Source organism: Corvus cornix, chromosome 1 (genome assembly GCF_000738735.6).
Source record: "Corvus cornix cornix isolate S_Up_H32 chromosome 1, ASM73873v5, whole genome shotgun sequence".
NCBI lineage: Eukaryota > Metazoa > Chordata > Aves > Passeriformes > Corvidae > Corvus > Corvus cornix.
This window is the reverse complement of record NC_046332.1, coordinates 4,769,419-4,797,242: the sequence shown is the minus strand read 5'-3', so window position 1 is coordinate 4,797,242 and position 27,824 is coordinate 4,769,419. Positions and strand designations below refer to the sequence as shown.

Below are 27,824 nucleotides of genomic sequence, written 5' to 3'. Positions count from 1 at the left end.
CCACTGGGAAGTGCTGGAGGAATCAGGTACAAATTTCAAGAGAGATTTGCACCTTCCCACTTTGGGAAGGGTGGCCTGGTTCCCTATTGATCTCACTTTTACGTCCCACTGGGACTACTAAAGCTGTACCTAGCTTTACCCAGCTGGGTAGGCTTCAGCAGGTTTGTGGCAATCAGCTTCATTCTGACCTCATCTAATGACATACCCAGATTTCCTATTTCTCTCTAGCCCCTCTCCCCTGCTAAGCAGAACAAGAGCAGAAGGAAATAGGGGAGAGCTACCAGTCCATCTGTCCCTTCTGCTCTCTTTGCCAGATAGAGCTGCTCCACAACGTGGTGTCCCTCACCTGTGCCAGTAGCTGTCCCGCTCATCCCTGTAATCAGATACAGCCTGTGATCTGGAGGTGCTGCCCCCGCCCACAACTCCTGCCCAGTACTCGGTGTCGCCGTCCATGTCCCCCGCGGGGGGCAGAGGTTTCCTCCGCGCCTGCCGGTAGGGCTGGCGGAAGTTCAGGTCCTCCTCGTGCAGCGAGCTCAGCTCAGACACCGTGTTGTTATCTGCAGGGGAGGATGCAGGAAAGAAACGAGATAGGCATCACCCGACGGCCGCCAGGCGGGGCTTCTGAGGGTATCACACATGGAATGAGATGCCTGCGTTCCAGATAACTGAGTTCAGCCTTCAGGAAGAGCTTACCCTCAGTAACACATGTGAGCTCCCCACCCTTGTCAGGTGGGCACCAAGCTTGGTGGGACACCACTACAGCACAGAAGTTGTGCCACCTCCCCTTCTCCTGGTGTGAAACAGGCTGGCTCTGGATTTGGCCTGACTTGCCCAGCTAAAACAAAAGCAACCCCCTCAAAAAAAGATTAAGAAAAAAAGTAAAAGTCTGTCTGAATCACTGTCAGTCTCTACCCCATCAAGCACACTGACATCTGTAGGCCTGACATACCAATCTGCAGAGGTCTTTTTATAGTAAATCTTGTGGGTGGAGAAGACAGTGTGCTCAGCAATGACTGTTTTAGAAGTATATATAATTTGTTCGTTATGCCTAATCTGTACAGAGCTTTGATGTAGTGCCATTCCTTAAAGCTCTTCCCTTCAATGATTTTCAGGATCTCACATGTCTGTTTTAAGTGAGCCTCTAGCAGTGCCTAACATGGCTTAGCTCTGTGCTGCCCAGAGGAACTGAGCCCCCAACCTGCCCTGTCCTCTGCACACAGCAGCCCCAGGACAAGGAACAGCACTGCAGGTCCTCCCCACACACCTTGTCCCACTCTGTACCTCTGCCTCCTAATGTGGGAAGATCCCCACTTGGGTTTGTGTTCTGACACACATTAAGTGCAGCCTCAGCCTTTATTTAAGGAAATAAAGCTTACCAGAGGCTATGGGAAGACAGTGAGGAGTTCCACAGAGAAGCTCAGTTCTGAGTTTGCACCACGTCCCTATTCACCACCCTGCTCCTCCTGCAGGGCAACAGCCACTCCAGACAAACTTCCTGCTTCCTTCAAGCCACACAGTGGTCACTGCAGCCCACAAAACATCCTTTCAATAAAATTATCCCTCTCCTATTTTGCCATGCTGGGAATTTACAGACACCACACTCTTAAGAAATTGTGAAAACAATATCCCAGCTATTATCACACCACAGGTTGTAGAAGGTATGGGTAGGGACTTGGCTTTTCAGATACTGATGATCCCAAAATTTAATTATATGAGTGGACAATTTTCATGAGCTTTTCAGTAACACTCACTTTGCTCTAATTAATAATGATTAGGCAAGCACCAGACCTTTAAAATAAGAACATACCTGTAGATACCTAAAATCTAGACTTTATCTGTCCCAATTACATATCCTAAACATCATATCCTAAGGGTTGATGCTGAAGCAAACCAAGTGAGCTTCTAACTATGAATTTGCAGTCTTTCTTAGGTCAGTGGGGGGGAAAAAAATCAAACCATGCTTGTTGCTCACATCGTTCTCGCATCCTTCTAGCTGGGTCAAACTGAGCCAATTCTTTCTCGACATAGTACAGCACCTTCATGGAGTCCCTGTCCTTGTCAGTCTGGATCCTGTACCCTTTGCGCACTGCTAGGGAGAAGAAAAGAAAACATTAGAGGAAAATCCATGTAAGAACAAGGAGACTTTCCCACAACTCTGCTTCTATAGTTGAGCTCACGTCTGCAGGCAGGTAGGCTGCGTCAAAACACACTGAGTCAGTCGCTGCTTCACCAGAAATTCATCTACAGTGTGGGATGTGAAGTTGTAAGCACTTGCATCATTTTAAAAGTTTGCAGGAACAGCAAAAACGGCTTGGAAATGCCCAGTTTGTACAACCCAATACATCTGGTGATGGACACTGAGCATGGTGGGACATCCTCACAGCACAGCAGCTGTGCCACCTCACCTTTCCAGGTGGCTCAGGCTGGCTCTGGAGCTGGCCAGACTTGCGCAGCTAAAACAAAGGCAACCCCTTCCTTGCCACAGAGTGATTCCACCTCCCACAGCTGATGGCAGAGAGAAAAGCAGAACTCATTTCTCCTTCCTCAGCACTACTGAAAAGATTCGTCATGGTATGGGAGAAACAGTCCCAGAAGATCAGGCTTCCTCTAAGCTCCCCGTCTGCAGGAGAAGCAGGTGGCTGAGCATTTGGGAGCTGTCACTGTGCAAGACCACTCCACCCTCCCACCTCCATGAATTCTCCTCACATAGGTTGAAGAGCGTGTGGCAGAAGCTCCAGAGAATACAGAAGGAAACACAAAGTCCCACAAAGCACATCACACTGCTTTGAGATTTATACTGACTCCAGGGATGAGGCAAACCAGGTCACTGGTAGCTGTGAAACTGTCTGCTCTGGGATTCTCTACATGCTTTACTTTACAGAAGAGGTATGTATCTTAGACATACATGAAATGCTTGACTTCTGGGAAGTCTGGACAGCTTTTTGACTTGTCCATGTTCCTGTGTGTAGAAAAGAAGACCCTATACAACTGGAGCCAAAGCAGCTTTAATTCTGGCAGGATGGCTCCATGCACACTTTACCTGCTAACAGTAGCTACAAACAACCTGACTACCTCAAGGCAACTGTGGCCAGCAAGCAGAGAACTCCACCTTTCCACTCGTTCTTTGAAGAAAATCAGGTTTTTATAGCAGATTATTCAAGAAAGGTCTCAGCCTGGAGCTATTTCAGGATGGACAGAAATTCAGGTCTAGGTACAACAGCGGACTAAAACCCTCAAATTCAGCCTCATTAGAGAACCATCCTATGGACAATTCACTTAGCACTACAAAATGGAACCTGTCCGCCTTGCATGGGGTTAACACGTTCCCTTGAGGGAATACTGCAGTGTTGCATGAATGCTCCTGCTGGGGAACAATTTAAATACTTGGACAGTGGTTTTGAGCCAACCTGTTCCTTCTGTTTTATCCCTCACCACCGCAACACATCGAGCTATTAACATATGGCTTTGGTAGTACGTCGCATAGTATGTGCTGTGTGGGCTGAGCAAGGACTTGGCAGAGGTATTCTTAGGCACCTTCTGTCCTAAACTGCTGTGCATGTGTCTGCACAGTAGGAAATAACCATGTTCTGCTTCAGGAGTGCCTGTGCCATAGAAATGGGTAGAGTGATTCCTCTCATAACCCCACAGACTGCTTCAGAAGCAAAGTGCTTTACTGTAGGTTTGGACTGTGCGTGTGTAAAATAAGTGATTACATCCTGAAATACTACCTTGTGGGTCTGCACTTGGGAATGGTATAGGATGCGAAAACACAGTAGGGGTCTATCAAGGCCCTTCTTTTAACGTGCCTCCAGACAGCTCAGCTGACAGCAGTGTGTTCTTTATTATCCCCGTGAGTGAATGCACAGTGCCTGGAAACGCAGACAGTGGTTTACGGAACACAAGGAATCCTGCCTCTGCCCCCCGAAGTGGAAGCACAGCAGGTCTCCTCAAGTGAGGCTGGCCTGACTGGCCTCAGAAGCAACGCCTCTGGCTGCACTGCATGAGCAGCAAGGCTAGTTCTCCACCTCACCATCACAGCTGGTACCTCCCTTCTGTCTGGTACCATGCCAGGAAAGAGGCCTCTCACTATTCTTTCTTCTAATGTGCCTATTAGGAGCTCAGCTAAGCTGCCACCTCATTTATACACAGGCCACCAAACCACTCTGACCTACTAATAACCTTTGGGGAACTTGAACAGGCATCTTCCAGACTCCGTCTCCCCAGAGCCACTGCTCACACTGAGGCTGTGCCAAACATCTATTTGGGCAACATCTATAGCACCTGGAACTGATGGAGAATTAACTAGGCTTCGTGCTAGCTTCATACTAAACTTGCTATTGCAGCTGTGTATCAAAAGACAAATTAATTTCTTGGTTAATTCTGCAACCATCTAGAAATTAATTTTGGATTTAAATCTGCAAAGATGACTGTGAACAGCTCATAAAAAGTATTTTCCATTACAGAGGAAGCATGTTTTGTCTCTATGTTTGTTTATTAAATACTTCTCATGATACTACATGTTCAACTTACTACATCGCTTCATTATTACTTCATCTGAGAACCAAAGATATTATAGCTTTCTCCTCACATTCTTCTTCATCTGTAAATTGCCATAATCCTTTAATCAGGTCTGAATAATTTTAAGCCCATTTTAATTATAAAGAAATAAAGATGCAGAGATGTTGCCCACATGTGCAGAACCATTCACTGAAGTCAAAAGGAATGGAACATTCTTCCCTGTTAGACCATATTTTCTTCTCCTGAACAGTTCATAAATTTCTAATGTTTAATTTGTATTTAACTGGACACTATTTTTATTCTTCTGTAGGTGGAACCAAGTCAGCCAAAACTGTAAGCAGTCTCCCTCCTCAGAAAGGACACCACTACCTTTTTTTCAGACAAGTATGTTTAGGAAGTAAATTATGTCTCATCCTTATACACTTCCCATGTTAAAGATCTAGGACCAAAAGCTTCCCTGTGTGCAGGGTTTAAGGGATCTATGCAAGAGCCTCTAGGCAACCACTGCACTTAAAATAGAGAATAAATCCTAACTTATGTGTTGTCAACACTCTTCTAAATAAGAGAGCTAAATGGGGGTTTTTTTTCCCCTATTCAGTCCTAAATTTAATATAGAGTTCCTAAGCTTAATCTGAGCTTTGCCACATGGCTTTTATGTAAGCCTAGACAAATTTTCTAAATATCCTCATGCACAAGTTTGCTCACTAGATCCCCTCACAGGGGTCATTTATAAGCACAGAATCTATCTAGGGCAAAGGCTGTAGTTTTTAGCTAGAATTACAGAACTCTCCAGTCTCTGTTCCCCAGCACTTCTGATCCCATTTTTTTAAATGGACTTGACAGAAAGGTTGAAGCCACAAAGATAGAAGGTTTCAGATCAGACCTACACTGGCTGTGTGGAGGACACAGAGGCTTTTTATTGCTCCTTCTGAGAAAGGCTTTTATTATAAACTCAACCATTACCTGTTTTGTTTAGCTTGCTGCCTGGCCAACAAGCAAATAACTAGCTTGGAAAAGCCACACAATGTTGTCTCTTCTACAGCCTGCCATTAGGGGATATTCTGGCATTGTGAAGGACCTTAAAAGAACAGAGTACAGGCTATAACTCTTCCTCAGCTCCACAGTTTGAGTACCTTGAACAACACATTCATGATCCCGACTAAGGGTTTGTCCACATTATTGCAAAAAAGTTTAACTAATTTTAAAAAAACCTGAAGAATCTCTGTTGTCTTGCCACAAAGGTTAGAACTCTGTGATAATGTTTTTATTTGCCATACGCACTACTTCCTGTAAGGTCCTGAGGTGAGGGATTGAATCCAAACACCTGATTTGGATGCATCACATATTAAATACATCTTTCTGTGTAAGGATCATGGGATCCTAAGAGCCATTCCATTTGGTTACCAAACGTATCCACTGGTTTTTATTCTGCACTTGTGCTCTGCTAGCAGAGACAAGACTGGGAGCTGTGATCTGACTCTTAAAAAATCCCTGGAGTTCCCACAACCAATACCACACTCTATGTGCAGTGACATTTTTCACAGGAGAAAGAACTTTAAGCACTGGGGTGTCATTCATCATTTTCTGACAAAGGTTTTTGAATTGGATACGTTCTGCGTCGGATCAGTGATTGATTTATTTCCTATTTCAAAATGCTCCATTCCAGAGCTCTGTTTTGATTCCAGTGGCCAAAAAAAAGTACGATTGTTGAAAAGAAAATACCTTTTGTAATTCCAGAAAGGTTAATATACTGACTGGGGCAGCGGAAGCATGTGTAGGGTTGTTCCAGAAGCTTCATTAATTATGCTACTTAATCTTGTCTTTTAGATGTGTTTTATCAACACACTGTCTGTTGTGAGTTAACTTAACAACTGATACTTAGTGTGGTGCTTTGAAATCAGACAAGTAGCTGGGTCAGTGATGACTCTACATTGGTGAGAGTCATTTCTGCTGCATAATGTTTGAATTTAGACAGCCGCTCTGATCCTGAAATGCATGTGGCTAAATAACTGCCCCCTTTTTCCTTGATGGCAGCTTCCTTTGAGGCAGCAGAAGTGACCCTCACCAAGACAAGAGGCATCTCACTGACACTCTAGGTCTGACACTGATCCACAACTCCTTTCTAGTCAGAAGCCTTTCATCACTCACATTTCACAAATGCAAAGGCTGAACAAAAAAGTGACCTACTGACTTCTGTAAAGTAGAGGACGGGGTCCAGCCCCAAATGCTCTTGGGCAGAAATATCAAGGGAATAGGTTACTTTGCCCAAAATGCCATGGCAACAGTAAAACATGCTGCAGCAAAAACTGCTGCCAGAGGCCAAGCAGCGCCCTACAGAGGCTTGGAAGGACAGTTTACAAAGAGAAAGCAGCTTGCAAGGCATCAGCTCTAAGGGGAAAATGGCTCCTGCCTCTGCTCCCCTGAAATCATCTTTGTCCTTTTGTCCTCTGCAAGTGAACATCTGCAGCAGTAATGAGAGGGGTCCTGTAGAGGAACTGGGCCTCCCATTCCCTGCTGACCTAATTAGGCACCCACAAACTGACTCTGTGTTGATGGCCCTAGAAAAGTTAGACCATGTGGCCCTAATGCAAATGTCATTGTCAGAGACAGGATTAAAATGCAGTTTCCCTGTGTTTCTTCTCTTCACACCACTAGATCAGTGACAATTGTTTCTCCCCTTCCCAGCCCTACTCCCAGTAAGAAGACTGAATGTTGTGCCTGGCACTGCAAATTACCATTTTGGCTTCCTGCGCTGGCCTCACTTGGGGCTAAGGGAGGGGGGTGTGACTTATCCATCAGCACAGCAGGAGATGGGACACCAGCTACAGGAACACTGGGGATGTAGTATGGACCTGGCATGGCAGAGACTGCAGGAGGGTACCCAGCTTTTGCTGCTTTGCCTGCTACATACACTGAAAAAGAAAAAGAACAAGAGTTAGCATCACACACCAGCCCCCCACAGAGTCACTGGACACATGGATGAAACCTGCACCAATACTGGTGGCAACTCCACAGGAGACAACCAGACAAATGAATTAACAAGGACCAACCTGAATTTCTCTAAGCCTTAAAGGGCACTGAGGGGAGTTTAAAAAATGCACACAGCACTGTGAGATGCCCAGAAAGACACTCAGAGTGTTACAGCCAGCACTACTGCTGCCATGATCTAGTGGCAGTTCAGCTTTAAAAATAACTGATGACTCAAGCAGCAGGATGAGGCTCATGGAACTTGACAGATCTGACTGAGCCTGACCAGGAACCTGCTGGGTTGCAAGGATTTTGCACTGTTGTAGAAGACAGCTGATTTGCAATGCCAGGAAGAAACCTCCCAGGATGCTCTTAGCTCTGACCCACAACATTCACTGACACAACAACAACTTTGGAACGGGAGCATGACACTTTGGAGAAGCAGGCACAGCTGCCAAGGCAGGGAGGGCTTGGGGAATTACATTTGTAATTAACTTTGAGCATTCAACCATTGAGTAATAGGTCAGATGCTTCACTCCCTAAGAACCAGTTCTTTAGCCAAGCAAAGTGCTCAGGGCAAAGGAAGCAATATTAGCAGATTCTCCTCCTGTTCTGCCAGGGAGCAGAAGTAGTAGGGCAGAAGATTTGCACCAGGCTTGGAGAGGGTCACTCACGTGCCCGGGGACAGCAGCAGGACTCAGGACAGCAGGGGCAGCGGACGTAACAGCAGCAGCTGTGTGGGCAGCACTGGCACCAGCAGATCCCCACCAGGAGGAAGAACAGGAACGCCCCCAGGATCACCAGGCCCACAAAGACCCACTCTGGAAAAAAAGGGGAGAAAGGGAGATACTTACAGGACTGCACACTGCTGTGGAAGGGAACGTCAGCAACATCCTCCCAGCGGAGAGCACAAGGACAAAACACACAGGTGAATAACAGAAGTGGACCGACTCCCCATGGGACCAGGACTAGGTCTACTCCTCCTCTTGTGTCGAAGCAGAAATGGCAGACGACAGTGAGAAATGAGCTACACGAATGTGGTCCCTTCTGGCAGCATCTCTGGCTGGCTGAGAGGCGAGCAGCACAGAGGCAGGAGCTCTGGTTCCCCGGCCAGAAACCCTTCACCCCACAGCAGACCTGTGCCAATGCTGCAGGACGTGCTCCATTAGCATTTGGACCTCATCAAAGACTCATTCTTCTTGGCCATGTTCGTGCCCTGCTTATGTGTTTGTTCCCTACCCACACTCTGGTTTTAATGGGACATACGATGGTGAAAAGCAGGCTATAAATAGCCCAGTAAACGAGCCAGGCCTGCCCCTTCCCAGCGAGGCCTACGCATGCAATTATTCTTGTGAATGTGCCGAACGAACACCCTATTCAGGCACCACAGCCAGCCAGGAAACCTAACAACCACTTTTTTTCTCCCCCATTGAAGCCTCAGATGATGTGTGCCAGGCCCCAAAAGGGAGCGGCTGAAAAACACCCTACAAATGAAAGCATGCAAGAGCTGGCTCACAAAAACCAGGATGGGGCTTGAAGGAGAAGGGGAGGGAGAAAAGCTTTGCTCAAACTTTGCTACTGGAAAATCTGGTGGGAGAAGGGGTGGTGGGAGCAGGGCTCAGCCTGTGCCAGGGCAGCACCTACTGCCACATAGGAATTCCACAGACTAAGGGGATGATCTGTGAACACATCTGGACCAAGAAATTGCAAGACTCTGAACATACAGGAGGCCTGGGGTTGGTTTTATGTCAGAGAAATGCACCAACCTATCTTGAAGCAAGACTGCTGGTGGGTAAAGACTTCAGGTGTACCCAGGTGGTTACTCAACCACCCTGGAAAAATGGCAAAAAAGCAAATAAAGATGTGGTGGGGCTGCTTTGCAGTGGGAAAGGGTTTATCCCCATCCCAGAGGAAAAAAAGCAGCAGACCACTATTTCCAAAGAGAAGTCCAGAGTTCACTAAAGAGTCTCCTGGCACATTATTATTTGACATGAAGAGGTATTGATACAAGGATTGCAATGTGCATGAAGAATCACACTGGAAAAACAGTGCAGCACCCTCACCTGTATTGCTAAGTTAAAAAGTGAAGGAAAAATGTTTCCCTTGGACCATTCAAAATGGAATTTTTCGTCGTTCTTAATACAACACAAAAATAAGAAGTGTCATTTTTGATCCACCCACAGCATTTTGTTTGAACAAAAGTATGATTCTTTACTTTGTTGGAATTCTCCTTAACTCTTTTACAAACAATTCCCCTTTTTTAAAATGACATTTTAAATCTAGAATTTAAAATTTCCTTTAAAAAATATCAGTCGAAGATCTGGCATCTACAAATCAGAACACTTCAGAAGTGTGAATTTTTTTTTTTTTTTTTTTTAGTTCTTTATTTATTTTTTGGCTGACACAGATGACTTTCACTTAAATTTGCAGTTAATTTTGGTCCCTGTGGAATAATTTTTTGGGGTTGAATTTACTGTATGCTGAGAAAAATTCAGGTAATAAGTAAGGAAATGGCAGAAGGGAAGCATTCATGAACGGGAAAGCAAGAGGTGAGAGATTGCTGACACAGTCCCTCAAGTTCTGCTTCTAGCAGCTGTTTTGCTTAATAATTTCATTAATTATCTTGACACAGAAAATAAGAATGTGTTAATAGATCATGACAGTAAGCAGTAGGGATGCATTGTCACTAAAGGCTGGGACATGTTACAGAAAGGCCTACGGTAGGAAATGTGAAATGCAGCATTCTCCTGAATTTCAAGGTATGCAGCAACACTTTCAGAGTCACAGGTTCAAAGACGAAGAACAATTTCTGTTCCGAACAAGACTTCACTGGTTGAAAAGAACAAGAGAAATGATCCAGTATACAAAGGATTACTGTCACCACTCATGTAATACAGCCACCAAAAATGACAAATGTCACCCTAGGTCAAATACGGGAAGAATTTCCAGTAGCATTAAGGAAATATCAATGCCATCACATAAGGCCTCCTTTGTTACAGCAGGGATACTGTAACACGCCTATACCAAACCAGGAGTCCGGTGGGAAGGCAATCTCTAGGGAGGGACTGTTGGTAGGTGTTGGAGAGCTGCTCATTTCCCCAGCCGCGGCCGGGGCTCTGCCCAGGAACTCTCCCAGTCCCGGCCCGAGGGTCCTTCCCGCGCAGGGAGCACAGAGCAGCCAATGGGAGCGAGGCTGAGCAGGGGCTGGGGAAACCCCGTGCCGCCCTCACGGCCCCTCGCCCGGGGCTGCGCCATGGCGGGGGGACGGGAGCCCGACACTCCTCTCCCGGTAACTCCAGATGAAGTTACTGATGTTTAAGCTCTGGCCATCTTTGCAGCAGAAAAGATGAATTTAGGTCAGAGCCCATGGAAAGGAGGGATTTGAGGGATGAAGGGACTCTGGAGCCTGCCTGGCAGCAGGGGAGCTTGAAGTTACTCTGTTAAACAGAAGGTTGAGGGCAGATGTAGCTTCTGCCTGTAAATATGGTAGGAGGATAAATGCAGGAGGAAAAGCAGGTATGGCAGTTAAAGATCTTACATAAATGGACAGAAATAGATGATCAGTGATGTAGAGGGAAGCTAAAAGAAACCCATCAAAGAAAGTGATCCAACGGGAAAGGCAAAACCCAGATTACTCCTAAACTTGCTAAACTTTCAGAAAGGATGAAATTACATGGTGCTGGGGATAGAATGCAAGACAGGGAGCCAGACTATCCGTTCCAGTCCTGCACTTCCTAATCTATGCCAATCTAAGCAACAGCTTAGTGGCTTTTCTTTTGTTGTGTTCTCATCTTGTTTTCTACGACCATCATGGACACAGAGAAGGAGGTGAAACAGTACTGCGGGACACAAGTGGCCAGCCACAGCTATCTGATGAAACTCAGATGTCAGATCTCCAGAGCTGTTAGTGAACAGTTCACAACCACTCCATAAAGGATAAAAGCCTGGTAGAGGAAAAAGCAGACAGCAAGTCTATTATTAGTGTATCTGTGGTCTTCCTGAAAATATTCTAGGACTACAAAAGGGGGTCAGGTTAGCGTGTACATTGCACATTGCAGGATACTCACTCGGCATCTAAAGTGGATGCTTGAAATCAGTGTCCCAGCCACAAGGACCTGTGAGTCAGAATTTTACTTCAGAGGAAGTCAGACCATTTCCTTCTCTGATGAGGGTAAGGAAACAGCAAAAAGAGCCTGCTGGTTCTTCCTTTATGCACACAACTAGGATTCAACCAACTCCTGATACAACTGTGTAATGCTGAGATCCAAATGATGAGAAAGCTGACATGCTCTGTGTCCTCACTGTCTGGAAACTATTGGTGTGTGCTTGCAGAAGTATCTGCCTTTGTTTACTCAGATAGCAGGCAACACCAACAGCTGAAATGTGGTTTGCTGCTGCATCTTACACTTTCTTGTTGTCTACCCATGCAGTAAGGGTACCAGAAAGCTATCTGCCCAACACACCAGAATTTTATACCCGTTCAGTAAAATTCTAAATAACGGGAGGAAAAGTGTTAGGCAATAGAGAATCAACTGTTATCTATGCTGAAAAGACCAATCCCTCTCCTGCCATGCAGGAATTCTTGGGAGCTTTGGGTTACACGGGAGGTGGGTGAGTGTCTGCCTTCTCTCCGTTTGCATCTCTGGGACAGGCTCGAAAATAGCTTCACACATTTATGTGGAGTTGCATTTTTGCACGAACGTGTGAAAGAAATGCTCCTCGGGCACCACCAGGGAATGATCAGATGACTCGAGGGCTAAATATTCTCACAGCTTTTCCCTTTCAAAAACAATCTGTTGCACTCTGTCTCCTCTGCAAGGAGTGCCAGAACTGGTGGCTCTCACTAGTTTTGGCTAGCAAGGGATTTATCACAGGCACGGAGCTCTCACGTCGGGCCCAGAGCTCTCGCGTCGGGCCCAGCCACCTGGTGTTACCAAGATCATGGCCTGGCCATGCAGCACAAGAGGAGCTGTGCCACTGATGGGTTGCTAGCCAATGCTCCATTCCTAGCACCTCCTGTGCTGCCATCTGTGGTGATGGTGTAGCAGTAGCACGGGCCAGGTCTGGGGAGCTGAGTGGCTGCACAGGAGCAGCTGACACACAGAACCATGCAGGGCTGTGAGGTCTCACAGGCTGCAGCACAGCTTCCTCTGTGCTAGCAGGGGGAGACCAGAGAGCTTGATAGAAAACCTGCCCACAACAGCTCTGGCATTTCTGCTCTCACACTGATCCTGGCATGACATCAGCCATCTCTGTGTGCTGGCTCCCAGCATGGCCCAGCATCAGCTCTCTCAGATCCGAACCCAGAACTTTCCCAGTTAAGTGATAGGATTTTCTCTTTAAATTCTCAGATAAAACACACATACAGGTGAAACATAAACCACACAAAGATGCTGCAGAAGGATAAACAGACAAGATGACAGAGGAATGGATGATTGAAGGGTGAAATGACTGAATACCTGGCATGATCTCCACAGCAAAACTGGGCAAGAGATCAGCAAGCAGCCCTGTCCTGCCTAGAAAAGACAGAAGGAGGAGAAGAAGGAGAGAGGTTACTGCAAGGAAAACACACTCCCCAGCCCCTGCCTCAGCCTCTAGTTCCCTTCCTCATCAGCCCACTTGCACTCTGCGTTATGTGAATTCCTATCAACCACAGATGTCATCCTGCTCGATGCCTGGTGTCTGCCTCTGCACTTCTGCCATTTCTGTGTCCTTGCGTTTTATCTTTATCAGCAGAGCTGGAGGGAAAGAATCTGGAACAGAGCTCCTCCAATCTAGGCACAAAACAACAAGTAAAAGGAGTCCCTTTAGCATGGTTACATGGTAACATCTTTCTGGAGTTATGCTCTACACATGCAAAAGCTCCTGGAAATGCACAACAGCCCTTAAACAGAAGGACACAGCTTATTTTTGAAACGTACTGATGTAGTTTCTACAGATATGAAACATCTTTAACCCAAGGCTATTGATAAATCAGCCACGTGCTTCCAAAACCCGTGAATGCTGCTCTCTGTGCGGGGCTCTGTGAGTGCACAGACAACTCCAGGAAAGGAGCCTCAAAGCAATGCTGTGCATACATGCTAATTATTTGGAGATGCACAAGCATCTTGGTGAGACTGTGTGACGAAGGCCAACTCTCAAGTGAAGCAAACCAACCAGGGAAGGATTCGTGTAGAAATTCGTGGGATCACTTTGCAAAAGAAAAAGGAAAGAAAAGAAAAAAAAGAAAAAAAAGCAAGTCAACTTCGAAATTTATAATTTACAACCAAATACAAACAAACAAACTCCAAGCCCAAAGGCAGCTTGGTGCCTGTTTGCTTTGGCACAGAATGTCTGGGATATTTCCAGTACACAGCAAACATCCTGCACAGGGCTCAGCTGTAATTTACACACACCTGCGCATTGGCAGAACAGCCCTAAGTGCAGCTGTGCTGTGAACTCTTCCATAGAGCCCCAGGATCATGCCGGGATTTTTAAAGACATGCATATGGTAGGAGAGCTGCACTCTGAAGAGAGACACACAACAGGAGCAGCTAAGGGTAAGCCAATGCAAAAGTGGCAGAAAGCTACCTTTAGCCTCCCCACATGCCCTTCAGGTCCTGCACTACACAGCACTCAGGCACAGTGATGAAGTGGATCCCAAGTTCCTTGGCCTCTAGTCTATCCTTGAAGCTTATTACAATCAAATTCCCACCATCCGTTTTTTCTCAGTGCTTCAGCAGAGACTCTGTAGAGATCAAAAATCCACAAGGAAGCCTGCTGGAGCCATAATGAATATACTGTGACTGCAGGCAGTGCTTTGCAGCCAGTTGCAACTCATCAAAGCTGACTAGTACTCACAGGAACGCCCATCCTGATGAGGTGGTCCTGAATCCTTAGCAAAAGATAGCATGGTGATGCTTCACATAATTGCTCCCCATCTACCATTTTGAGGGAGGAGACTCTTGCCACCAGTCTGCTGCAACATTTTCATCTACATTTACAAAGAGTTCCGTGATGTTCTTTGCAGTCCATTTCCTGGAAGGATCAAGTGTCCAAGCTGCTCACAATCAGCACGTTATGTTCCATGTGCATATTAAACATATTCCTTATTTTGATAAAACAACACACAATTCTTTCGCAGTCCTCTGTGTGCCTGTGTGAACAGCACCCACATGAACCACATGCATGCAGAATATGGGCAGACATGAGCATGTAGCTCACCCCCCAGCCGTTATTACCTCTGCAGGAGCTCACATGCAGCCCTACTGTGAGAGCAGATGCCACTGGATAAATGGCTGGAGGGATACAGCTAATTTAGGGCTTCTATTTGTGGTAAAAAAGGCAAGGAACAGACACCTTTAAACAGCAGAAACTCCTCCAATGGTCACTGACAAAATAGGTGCCCACTTTATTTGAACCTACCTGGAGAGCCTCGAACCCTGCTAGTGCTGGGTACCTTCTGATCTCCAAGAGGAACCACATGTCCAACAAGGAAAAAGCATCCCTTAATATAACAGTGCCTGAGAACTTGGTAAAAACAAAGACAACCAAAGCAGCTCCTCTGTGGTATCCACAAGCAGCCAGTAGTTCCCTGCTCATGCAGCCTCACTTGGCTTGTCAGAGTATCTGCCTAGGGAATTTGCATCCCTGCCCTACCAACAGGACTCACACAGCCCTGGAGGCCCCAGAGCCCCCAGCAGGGATGCACAAAGCCTGGGAGGACCCAAGGCAGCAGCAAATCCCACCACAGCTCAGCCTGAACTCTGCCTGCCTTGCCAGCCCAGCTGACAGCCAGCGAGCACAATGCCCACCCCTGGACTGCTGTGGCCCCAGCAGCTTTCCACAGCTCGGGCCCCTCCCCACCCTGGGCTGGATTAATCCCCTGATAACCTTTCCCCACACCATTCCTTCAGTGAATCCAACAGGCTAAGGCTGCCCGCGGTTGCCGCAGCAACGGGAGGCTCCCGCCACTGTCCCTCATTGAAGGCGACTTTCTTCCCTCTGCCTTTCCTCCCTCTGCAGCTGCTGCCAGCAACAAGTGGAGCAAAACCCCGTCCTGCCAGCCAGCGGGCACAGGGACAGGGTGGCTCGCAGTTCTTTTCAAGGAAATTTTAAAGTGGAGGCTGGGGCTAGATAGCAGTTGGTGGGGAAGAAACAATTCAGTAAAACATCCTGCCAAGAGACCATCTGGCCACAACACCTCTGCACAGCAGCTCTGCCCACCTGAGAAAGGGCTGCAGGCACTCCAAGCCATGGCTGGGCACCACTGCTGAGTCACAGATCTGTGCCCCCACCCAACAAGAGCTTCATGTCCTCTGTGCAAGCTCTCACCACCAACGGGATAGAGGGAATAGACAATGGCCCCGTTTTCCAGGGTTGTCCCGGGTGACTATGTCAGAGCTAGGAGCTTGTCCTCATTCTGCAGGGATCTGGGACATGTGCCATCTCTATTCCCATCATGCTGCTGAAGGGTTTTACCTGCCCATAGTGGCCTCTCACCAGGCACCTCACATGCCCCAGGCCCCAGCGAGCCTTGAAATGCAACGGAGCTCGCAAGCCCCCCATCTGCATTGGCAGAGCACAGGAGGAGGAATGGGAGAGAAAAAGCTGAGGGAATGCAGAGCAGCTCCAAGAGGTGCAGACACACAGCAGAGGCGAGCGAGGACAGGAGTTAATACACAGGAGGCAGGCAGGCGACAGAGCAGTGAGCAAATAGCAGCGGAGCAGGGAAGACCTGGAGTCAAGCACACAATTAGCAGAGAGTCTGCAGAGAAGAGACACAAAAATAATTAGGGTAAGTGGTGCAGCTGAAAAGAAATGGTGGCATGAATAAAGTAGGCGCAGGTGCAGTCAGAAACATGGCAATTGGGTAAATGTGGGAACATGGTAAATACTGGCAATTGCATAAATGCGATAAATATTGGGTAGCTATGGCAGTAACTGCTGAACTGTTTTCCTGTTTGAAGGCTGCTTCCGCAGCCCGACCTGCTGCGGTGGGATCACAGGACACAGCAACTACAGAGGGAATTATTTCCTTCTCAGTGGTGGAAAACTTTGCCAAGCCATGCCACAGCAAGAGGGCCCTGGCAAGGGACACTGCCCTGAGGAGAGGCTGGAAAGCATAGGAAAGGAAGTGTGGCCCTTGTAAATCAGATACTTTTCCAAGGCAGCTGCTGTGAGATTTATTGGGGGAGCATGGCTCTGCAATGATTCCCTCCGTGCTCCCTCTGCTCGGAGTAAACTTTATCCTTTCTTCCCATCCTTCTCTTCAATTGGACGGAGAAACAGCAGCAGCCCCTTTCGGAGATCAAAGTTTTAGCAGGCAACAAAGACCTCCAAGGAGGCTGTTGCCATGGCTACCTCAGTAACCGAGGTCTTTTAATCACACCAGTCTCCTTTGTGACCAGCGTGTGGCTGTCGCTGGCAAATAAGGAGGAAAAGAGGGGCAAAAAACCTTGGCAACAAGTAGCACTTCTAATCGGTGTGAAATAAATAACCAGGAGTAGGCTGGGCTAGGACGAGGGGACTGGAAGCAGGTTACAAAGGCGGCAGCACAGTGGTCTGAGGTTGTGCATCAACACTTCCCCAGGATTTTTAAGAGGAAGTGTGCCAATCACTTCCTTCACCTGCTAGCACTACCCACCTTTGGTCACAGCTCAAGGTCGGCGAGCCCTCTCCGTGGAGTTGCTCACATTTTCCCAGCTGAGATCTGGCCCAACACATCCCCAGCACAAGGCCACCAGCACAACTCTGCCAACTCCTGTGACCGAGCACTGGCTCAGATGCTACTGGCAGCTTTTCAGCAAATCAGAGCAAAATCCTAAAACCAACATCGTGTAAGGGAAAATTTTGCCAAGAACTTTTCAATCTCCAAAATCATGTCAAATTTTATAATACAGTCTCTCCTGGCATAGAAGAGACTCCAAACCTGGCTATATTTATACCAGTTATTGAGTCACTTTGCTGAGTAAGAACTGCCTTATTAGCATTGCACACCATACACACGTGTCCCAGTGGAGATTCATCCTCCCTGAAAGTCAACACATGTCTGTATTAGTGCATTAATTACTGTACAATATGCTGTGTGTACATGTATCTACATTCTTTACTTTACATCCTTTACTACTTTTACTATGGGTGTTAGGCTTCTTAAATTCTGCATTTAGACTGTATGGATACTGGCTGGTAATACAAACTACCAAAGATATGAGTTTATCAATGTTAAGTGCCAATGTTAATTTCTGGAGAGAAATTAACACAAACCTCAAGTGCTAATTGTTGTTATTTAAAGCAAAACAATGGGAGAAGCTTCCGTTTCTAAAAGATTCATTTGGGGAACTTCAGGCCTGTCAGACTGACCTTGGTGCTTGGGAAGGTTATGGAATAGATTATCTTGAGTGCGACCACACAGCACATGCAGGACAACCAGAGGATCAGCAGGATCCAGCATGGGTTTAGGAAAGCCAAGTCCTGCTTGACCAAGCTGATCTCCTTTACAACCAGGTGACCCAACTAGTGAATGAGGGAAAGACTGTGGATGTGTCTTCCTGGACTTAATAAAGCCTTTGAGAGTGTCTCCCACAGCATTTTCCTGGAGAAGCTGGCAGTGCTACAGGCTGGGGAAGAATGGCTGGAAAACTGCCTGATGAAAAAGGACCTGGGGGTGCTGGTCAAAAGCGCTGAACTTGAGCCAGGTGTGCCCAGGTGGCCAAGGAGGCCAATGGCATCCTGGCCTGGAGCAGGAATAGTGTGGCCAGCAGGAGCAGAGCAATGATTGTCCCCCTGCACTCAGCACTGGCGAGGCCCCTCAAGTCCTGTGTTTATGTTTGGGCCCCTCACTCTGAGAAAGATGTTGAGGGGCTGGAGTGAGTCCAGAGAATGGAATAGAGCTGGGGAATGATCCAGAGCACAAGTCTGATGAGAAGTGACTGAGGGTGTTTAACCTGGAGAAAAGGAGGCTCAGAGGGGACCTCACCACTCTCTGCAACAGCCTTAAAGAAGGGTGTAGAAAGACGGGTCAACCTCTTCTCCCAGGGAAGAAGTGACAGGATGAGAGGAAATGGCCTCAAGCTGTGCTGGGGCAGTTTCAGGTTGGACATCAGGAAGAATTTCATCACTGAAAGGGTGGTTAAGCACTGGAATGGGCTGCCCAGGGAAGTGGTGGAGTCATCATCCCTGGAAGCTTTCAAGAAACAACTGGATGTGGCACTTGGTGCTATGGTTTAGTTGAGATGGTGGTCTTCAGTCAAAGGTTGAACTCAATGATCTTGAAGGTCTTCTCCAACCTTAATGATTCTATGATTAACTATAAAATAGTATTTCACTGATACACAGTTTATGTAATATTAGCTGCCGAATTGGATAGAAAAGAAAGCAGGCAATAGCTGTCTAGCAAAGCACACGGATCACTAACCAAAGTGTCAAACCAACAACTGGGATTAGTGGAGTACTTTCTGACCTCTTCCAGAAACTTGACAGATCCTTGGGAACTGTTTTGTGAGGCATGTCTAAGCTATGTAAAACCTAAGAATGCAAACATCACTGAGCTTGCACAGACCTATGTGTTCCAGGTCTCAGCTGTCCTGAGCTGTAGGTACAGGCACTGCTCCATAGCTATTCCAGCTTGGGAAGGAGCAGTGTAGCAGCTTCCATAGGTCCCTGCACCTGGTTAGTAAATTCTGGCTCTTGGGAAGGCTTATTGGGTTGTATCCAATGCCATGCAATGAAGCTGGACTGCTTCCTGATGTGAGCTGGTGATGTGAAGCTAGGATGGGGTATCTGCTGACGCTGCCCTGTACTTCTGGTTTGAAGGTTACTCCAGGCACGCTGCATCCCTGCACTGGTACACGTGCAGCTCCCTTCAGAAGGACTGCAATGAATTACTTTACTGAAGCCCATTGACATTCTCATATAAAAAGCAATACACAGGGGCTACAAATAACATTATGATTAATAGCACTGTCTGCGTTTCCAGAAGGAGGACATTAGCTGCCACCTACTATGACAGAAACGTAGACTTCCTTCAATTTAGGATTCAGCCTTTTAGATTCAATCACATTAAAAAGTTTAAAAAATAAAATGTATAAAGTTGCAAATGGATTCATTAGCCCAGCTGTAATGTCAGCAAAGGTTCTCCTCTTCTAATAAAACACATGAGTGCAGGGAGTGTCACTTGATTCCTGCTGTGGAATTGCTAAGCTTTGGACTAGTCTGCAGCAGAAGCAGAGTTCATACAGTTTCCAGCACGCTACATCCTGTTTGGAGATTCCAGATGCCATAAAAATGCACATGTATCACAGAATCACAGAATCGTTTAGGTTGGAAAAACCTCTGAGATCATTGCGTCCAACCTGTGACCAAACACCACCTTGCCAACCAGACCATGGCACTGAGTGCCACATCCAGTCTGTCCTTAAACACCTCAGGGACAGGGACTTCAACACCTCCCTGGGCAGCCCATTCCAATGTTAAACCAACCCTTCTGGGAAGAAATTCCTTCTGATGTCCAACATGAACTCCCCTCCAGCACAGCTTGAGGATGACCCCCCACCTTGCTACCAACGTCCTTCAGACAGTTGTTGAGAGCAATAAGGACTAAAGAATATTTTTTTAAATAGAATAAATGTGTAATAGTATTTTTTTAATCTAAATTCTCTCCTTACCCTTCAGGAGGTTCACTACCAGTCCATCTCCTGTGTTTCTGAGGCAGAGGTTGCTACCCCTCTTCCCTCACCTCCACTGATTCCCTTAGAGAGGGTTAAAGTCCCTGACTAAGCAAAAGATACTGGACAGTCTTTTCAGCAAAGTACATAATAAGCACGTGCTTAACATCAGGTATGCTTTACAAATCCTATCAGCTTTGCTGAGGACAAATGGATATAAATAAATGCTTAGATACTTTTCTGAAATAAGAGTGACATGAGGACAGCACATGGGGTCTGATGCTACCCAGCAGCTCTGCGTGTCAACATGACACACCCAGGTAACAAAACCCAACATGCAATCCCATCATGACCCAGGATCCCTGGCTACTTAACAGTTCGCTGATAGTCTCAGTGATTGCTTTCCTAAGAAAAAAGGAAATACTGTAACTTGCCCAGGTTTTGGATTTTGCTCTAAGTCATGATAAAGTGCCTTTTGACCATTTTTTTTGTGGTGCAACTCATTGTATAAAAGCAGGACCCTCCACTTTTAGCTAACTAAACCTCCATTAATTTATTGATGCTATTAGTACAGTATCTACCATTTTTGTCTCTCAGTCCTTTCACGGTTTCAATGTGATATTAAACTGCCCTTTCATTCCAGCATTAATATGAAACCACTAGAAAGGATATTTTCTTATTTCCTTTTCTGTTCTGATTCCTCTGTCACCCCAATGATAACGTGAGTGGGTAGAACCTCTGCTCTATTCAAAACTCTAATTTATGCTTAAAGCATGCAGCAACCCCAAAAGAAGCAATGTGAATTGTATCTGAGAGACCACTGTCAGCAGGGAGCAAACAGCAATGTGCTCTGGGAATCGTGGCATCTCTTGCACACTATCCCTCTGCTGCTCCAACCTCTATTAACAGGGAATCTGGGTTCCACCCAAAGAGCAGCAAAACAACAAACAAAACCCTTTTACCACGTGTCCCCTAGGACGGTGGAATTGCTACAATCTACATCTGTATTTAGTGTCTCCCTCCAAGCAGTGGGATGGAACAAAAAAATATCTCAGCATATGCAGAATATTAAGAAATGATATTTTCATCACTGGCTGCTTCATCCTTTAGCCATCAATGGGGAGAGATAAACAAAAATGAAAAAAAAACAGCAAAGCAGAAGGAAAAGAATAAGGCAGAAAGGGGGAGAGAAGGAGGGAGGAAAACTGGTAAGTAACCCTGCAATTGCACCAAAAGCTGGAATGTTGCCTCTACCCAGGAAAAGCAATATACAGAAGCTGCCTAACAGCATGAGGCAGAAGTATGCCCACGACAAGTCTGCTTTCATGCTGCTGCCAAACTTGGCAGAGAGCTGCATAAAGTGCAAGGTCAGACCCAGAGGCCAAACAGAAAAGCTTATGTGGTCAAGGGTGATGCAGCCTAAGCTACACATGCCCCCCAACATATCCACAATGAACTGGGGGCAGAGACATCAAGCCAACTCCAGAGGAGGGGATTTCTATGTTTTCTCCCCACAGTCTTCTGTACACACTGAAAAACCAGATTCTTCCTGTTACCATGGCACTATTTCATCACTGGTGTCTGAGTACAGTTGTAGATACACAAGAGGAAGACACCAAATCCTAGACAGGAAGGTGAAGAAGGGACAAAAATTCAGCAACTCATCACTACACAACCACAGACAGGACCTCAGGGGAGGATTTTAACAGCTACCACTGCCACCTGGCAGAGATAACCTCACCTGAACTCACACAGGTCAGTCCTGGGCCTGTCAGTAAATGGCAGATGATACACAGTCACACTGCGGATTTATACAGGCACGTGACACTGTTTTCTGGAGTGACCAGACTGACCTTCCACTTTCTGACCTTCCCCTCCAACTGTCCATTGCTTGACTGACATCCAAAGGGGTGAGGAGAGGCAATGGCACTGTGACAGTCACTCACCCATACAGCCTGGTTTACTTGGTGATGATAACTACAGCTGCAAGTATAAATATCAATTAAACTCTGACCTTAGGCAGGAGAGCAAGGGAACACTTGACAGATGTGTTTTATTGTACACCTCCACAGATCACCTACAGACTTTCAACCCAAGCTTTTTAATATTTCCATCACAGGATGCACAAATCTGTACACACAAGAACCATGGTAAGGTCTTAAGGTAAGTCGGGAAAAACTCGGCTTGCTCTCCTGGGGTATCTACGGTTGAAATACTACAGCTGGCTCAAGGCATGTCAACAAAAGTCCCTGAAAGGCCCATTCCACTCTGCTTTTCTCCTCTAGTTGGTATGGCTGCTTTTCTGACCTTTACAGTGAGCTGTATCATGGAAGCCACCACTGAAAGCAAACCCTACAAATAGGGAAGAAGCTGATCCTGCTCAGTACAGTGCTCAAGGGAGTCTAACAGAAACAGAGCCAAGCACACACACCACAGAGAGGGTAGGTCCTGTTAGTGGCAGCACCAGCTCAGACCTGATTAGGCTGACTGTGAAACTGCACCTCTAACTGGACAAGTGTTATTGGGCACACAAAAAAAATCTCCCAAACTGACACATTCAACACAGTGCTTCTTGGCATCCTCACAGGTCAGAAGAGTGGGATGAGGACTGCAAAAATCACACGATCTGATGTCTTCTGGGTGTCTGTCTCAAATGTTCATTTTGCTGCAAGTTTATTGTTTTATCCCTTAAAAACAAGGGTTCTGCCTTTCCACAGCCCTGCACTTTCTGCAGTCATTTACGCCTGTGTAACGTGTGAGCAGTGTGGGTGTAAACATTACTATTCTGGTTTGGTAGCATTTGCCACCCACTTTGCCTAGGTGTGAATGACTGCACAAGGTGCAAGGCAATGGTGACAGCGCTGCAGGCACTGTTTTACATAGCTCTTACACCCATAGTAATACAGTGCAGAGATGGAGAGAGAGCAGGAGGAGAGATGCATCAGGTATCTGCTGAAAAAGCAGCCTGACAAGAGGCCTCACCAAGCACAAGCAGCTCCACTGATTCTTCATTCTTGCCCTCTACATCATCTGGTGTGATAATAAGGCAGTAATAGAGGCCACTGTCTCCCCACATCAACTTCCCAATCTGCAGGTCTGCATCTGGAAGGCAAAAAAGAAAAGTCAGGCTTTCCCTCCAACACTTACAGGAAGGATGGAATGTTAAATGCACTGGGTCCATCTCTGTGTCCCAAATCCATTTCATTTCCTTATTAAGAAGAGGGGTTAGCCTTAGCCAGAATATGACAGTACTCAGGAAAAAACAACATGCTCAGGACTTCTGGCTGTAGGTGGGAAGACAGACAATGCTGCAGAGGCAGCTCACTCTGCAAGTGCCAAGAGCAGAAGGGGTCACTAATGTCTCTGTCCTTCCTGTCATCTAAGGCTGGGGTCCCAACACTATTCATGTCATGAAGAAAGGGCTTAGACAGTGTCTCCGCTACAGCACCTCAGTCATCTGCAAAGAGGTTACACAAAGGAAGACACTCCCTCTTGCTGAGGCTGATCACATGCTCTCCACACCAAGGAGTCTCCACTTCTGGCTAGGTGGTATCCCGAGTCAATCAGACACCTTGTACTTTTGAGGGACAAGGCCTCTCACACAGCCTTCCAGACAAAAATGTTTAAGGAGCCTGCCATCCCTCATCTCCACCCAACCTGACTTCACCCCATGGAAATCTCTTCCTTTCACTCTGCCCAAGGCTGTGTGGGTTTAGGTTCATGACAGGGTAAGCCGGTGAAGTCCGGGGCTGAGCAAACATGAGGTGTAGGATAATCTTGGTATTTCAGAACAAGGAAAACATCAGTGGCATTTGCAAGGAAGAAAAATCTATCCTGCAAAGACTGAATTTGTATCTCTCTTGCTGCCATCCCCCTGCTAAGGAAAATCTATATACACGGCAATACGCAGAATTCAGGAATAAAAACCTTCTACTTCATGGAAAGGAAAAAAGGATACTGTATCTGAGTTGAAGACCTACATGGAGTCAATTGAAGGGAAGTGCCAAAGGAAATTACCTTTGGGTCTAGGGCTGGTTGGCTGAATCCTAAATGTCTGACAAACAACAGCTCTCTTCCCACAGCCTTTTCTTAAGAGTCAGCTGAACAATTAGTGCCAGACTCCAGTATCCCAAATTGCTAAGGGTCCATTCCAGCCCCCACCAAGCATCACTGGGGAAGGAGACTTACCATGGACAATGCTGACATCTCTTTCCTTATAGAAGTCTCCTATGGTGATGGCAGATCCCTGCTTGGAGGCCACGACACGGACCGTCCTCCTGCTGTCCACACAGTCCAGGTAGGGATCCCAGTCCAGGTTCCTCTTGCTCATTGTTTGCAAACCAGAAGTCACCATACCCAGAGCTTCTCCCATCCGGTCCTGGCAGTAGGATTTGTACCTCCACTGTACCACAGCTGGTTGGGTGGAAGAAGTAGAGAAATGGCAGCGAAGCAAAGCGGGCTGAAACAACATGGCCACCTTCTTCTTCTCAGGCACAGTGACCTGCAACCCTTCCACCTCAGCTAGAAAACAAAAACATGAGTATCATATGCCATGGCACTGCTTGAAGAGGGAGCTACTGCATTTCATCATAGCATCATTCTCCCCACATAAATAGGTAAAACTGTCCATCCGTTCCAGGTGCTAGGGCGCAACACTCCTCAATGTACGTAAGCGCAGATGTTGGCAGCAGAAATAAGTTTGCTTTTTCATAGCTTACAGTCACAAAGAAAAACACAGCATGATGGGGCTGAAGGCTCAAATGTAGCATCCTCATGCTGTAGGAGACCTAACACAATGGTGTGATGATTCATGGCTTCTGGGGCAGGATCAAACATAAGGAAGAGGTATTTTAGGGATGGCCGTGCTCCACTTGTACAGCAGGTCAGCAAGGGGCCAGATCCTGAGTTCATGACAACCCCACTGCAGAATAAGTCACCTCCCTCCCATTTCAGCGGCATCACACCTCCTCTTTAAAAGTCAGGCAACACACAGTGCCTGGACCAGCACATTCTGCACTGGTGCCTAGTTAGTGCTGCCTGCTCTGCCAAACCCTAGAGATGCACGAAGGAGTGGATCCAAATCACAGAGCTCTTCCCAGGGCTGGCAAGTAACACTGAGAGAAATTGCTCCATGTGGGAGGTGTGGAGAAAAATGGCCCAAACACTCAAGTTTTTCACATTCCCAGGGAGGAGAGGGATCTCAATACGTAATGTTTATCTAGCAGCTGACAGGAGAGCTGTAGCCTGGACCTGATGCATTAAGGCTCCCGAGAAGATGCAGGGGACTGCTGCTACACCCTTGTGTAGCTGAGGGAGAGTCAGAATGTCAGCAGAGAGCACTTGGGAAATTGAGGCACTCCATACACCCACAGGGACGGCCAAAACTCCCCCGCATGCCCTTCATTGCTTCCCTCCTTGTGCTGCAGGCAGCAATGTCTGAGAGCACTCATCCAACACTGGAAAAAGGGAATCAGGCTCAGTATGGAAAATGTTGGTGTTACCACACACCTCGCCCAGAGCAGCACACAGGGAAAAAGAGGAATTACAAGGAAACATTCAGGACAGCAAAGCAGAAGAGAAAGTTTACACAACATCTGGAGAAGGGAATGATGGACCTGAAGAAGCTTAGTGAGGAATGAAAAGACTGAGGACAAAGAAAGGCTTCCTGATATCAAGAAGCAATAGAAGAGAAGGGAAAATGCAAGAAAGAAGAAAACAGAGTAAGGATAAAGTATCAGAGCAAATACAAGAAACAGAAGGATAAGCAGGATGACAATCATGGAAGCTTGCATTCAGCTGGAAGAAGCTGGAGAAGGTGTCTCAGCCCAGGTCAAAATAAGTACAAAGGGCTGCAGTCAGGTTGCAGGAGATTCAGAAATGATGTAGAGAGAAGAAGAAATGGAGTCAGCAAAAATAATCCACCCACTCCAGAACACAGAGATGAAAAGGAGATGGAAGTTGGCAAAAGAAAGTGAAATGACAGGAGATATCTTTAGAAGGTGGGGGGGGGGGGGGGGAGGAAGGCACAGACTAAAACACTGGAGCTTGAAGCAGACGGAGAGCAATAAATGCATCAACTGTGTAACAGCAGCAGGCATGAAGAGACAAGGTCAAGCTGGAGACAGCTGCAGACCTGAAAAGCAAAAGCAAGAGGAGATTGCATGATCAGGATTCAAAACCAAAGGAAAGCGAAGAGGCTGGAAAAGCAGTGAATATTAAATTCAACAAGTTATCACTGTCTGAACTATAAAGCACAATGAAGTCTATAAATCCCAGCTGGAGAGAAAAACACAGTATAGCTAGAACCTAGGGGAAAGCTTATTTCAGGTATGCAAGATGGTCACTGATACTAACAAAGAGTTACTGATCTAGGCAGGATTTGACCTTGGGGACTACTATGTGAAGGCTTGAAGAGCACAAGGGTGCTCTGGCATTTGCACAGCAATGCCAGATTATGCATACAATGAATGCAGGACATCAGGCACATTGTACTTGCACAGGAGGTTATCAGGTCTGCCAGAAGTGCCCAGACCCAAATCCAAACACTGAAGTGTGGCTGTTCTCCAGAGTACCACCAAGCACAGCTGAGGTCTCCCACAGGACAGGAAGGGGAATGAAGCAGCTCCTGCACAGGCAAGGAGATTATTCAGGAAGTGGCAGCTGGGATGTTTCTGCCAAGCTTCTTTTACCCAGGGACCAAACACAGGGGCCATGTGGCACTAAGGGAATGCCACCACTTGCTTCTCAAGGTGAACCAAGTGGTGACGTCTTATCCTCTCCTCTCCAGAGATTTGTGCTTTCTGGGTTGCATCTGAATGCAAGAAACATGAAGAACCCCTTGAAAAACAAATGAGTCCATGTCAGACATGTGTCTGGCAACCCTGTGCCTGACCCCTCACAGTCTGAGGCCAAAGCCAGCATGTGCATGAGCTGATCAAGTGACTCATCACGTTACCTCAGCTCCAGGGATAAAACAGTGACACACTGAATATTTAAGTCTTTCCCTTGTGAACCAAGTACGCTGCTTAGTAAACACAGTGCTCTCAGATAACCATGCACCACAGCCCTCCTTCCCTGTTAATGAGATTAATGAGTTTGGCAAGCCAGGGACTGCTTTAATAAATGATTAGCTGAGCTTTAGCAAATTCTCATCTGACTAACTTTCCCCACCCTACCCCCATGTGAACGCCTATATCAAGAAAAGAAAAGCAGCTTTTGGGAGAACGCAGGAATTATTTTCCTCCCCAAAAGCATTTTGGAGATGTGCAGAAAATTATCTGGCACCTTCTATATCCTATCTCAAGCTCTTTATTAACTTCTTAAGTATTATTTTCGGATTCTTTCCAGGAATAGCACTTAAGAGCAACACAGTGCCTCAGATTGAGAGACTGGAGCAGAGGAAACTTTAGATCTATTTAAGTCAAATTATATATAATTATATATGGCTGAACTGGGAAATTATACACCTGTTATTTCCTCTGCCAAAAAAGAATTATTGGAATTGATTCATGCAGTACGTCACTGCTATAACAGTGTCCACCAAAAAGGCCACCAGGATGCTTGACTGCCTGAAGACAAGATGGTGGCTCTACACTGATCAGTTATGTCCAAGCATGGGAATTATAGGACTTCCTCACCTTCAAGAAGAAACTGCTGACCTGAAAATGTAATGTAGCCAAGATAAGAAGAGCCTCA

At 46.5% G+C, this 27,824-nt stretch overlaps 1 protein-coding gene across 8 annotated transcripts in view; it reads right to left on the bottom strand.

The window, feature by feature from the left end:
• Nucleotides 1–27,824, bottom strand: part of ILDR2 (immunoglobulin like domain containing receptor 2) — a 39,413-nt gene that overhangs the window by 5,909 nt on the left and 5,680 nt on the right. For 3 of the 8 annotated variants that reach the window (XM_039555350.1, XM_039555355.1, XM_039555379.1), the window contains exons 2-8: nucleotides 24,318–24,650; nucleotides 23,112–23,231; nucleotides 12,945–13,001; nucleotides 8,160–8,306; nucleotides 7,254–7,430; nucleotides 1,973–2,089; nucleotides 347–557 (exon numbers count right to left, since the gene is read on the bottom strand). In XM_039555350.1, coding sequence (XP_039411284.1) covers nucleotides 347–557; nucleotides 1,973–2,089; nucleotides 7,254–7,430; nucleotides 8,160–8,306; nucleotides 12,945–13,001; nucleotides 23,112–23,231; nucleotides 24,318–24,650 — 1,162 coding nt within the window. The remainder of the gene's footprint in view (nucleotides 1–346; nucleotides 558–1,972; nucleotides 2,090–7,253; nucleotides 7,431–8,159; nucleotides 8,307–12,944; nucleotides 13,002–23,111; nucleotides 23,232–24,317; nucleotides 24,651–27,824) is intronic. The other 5 variants (XM_039555363.1, XM_039555374.1, XM_039555381.1 and 2 more) reach the window with 3 other exon arrangements.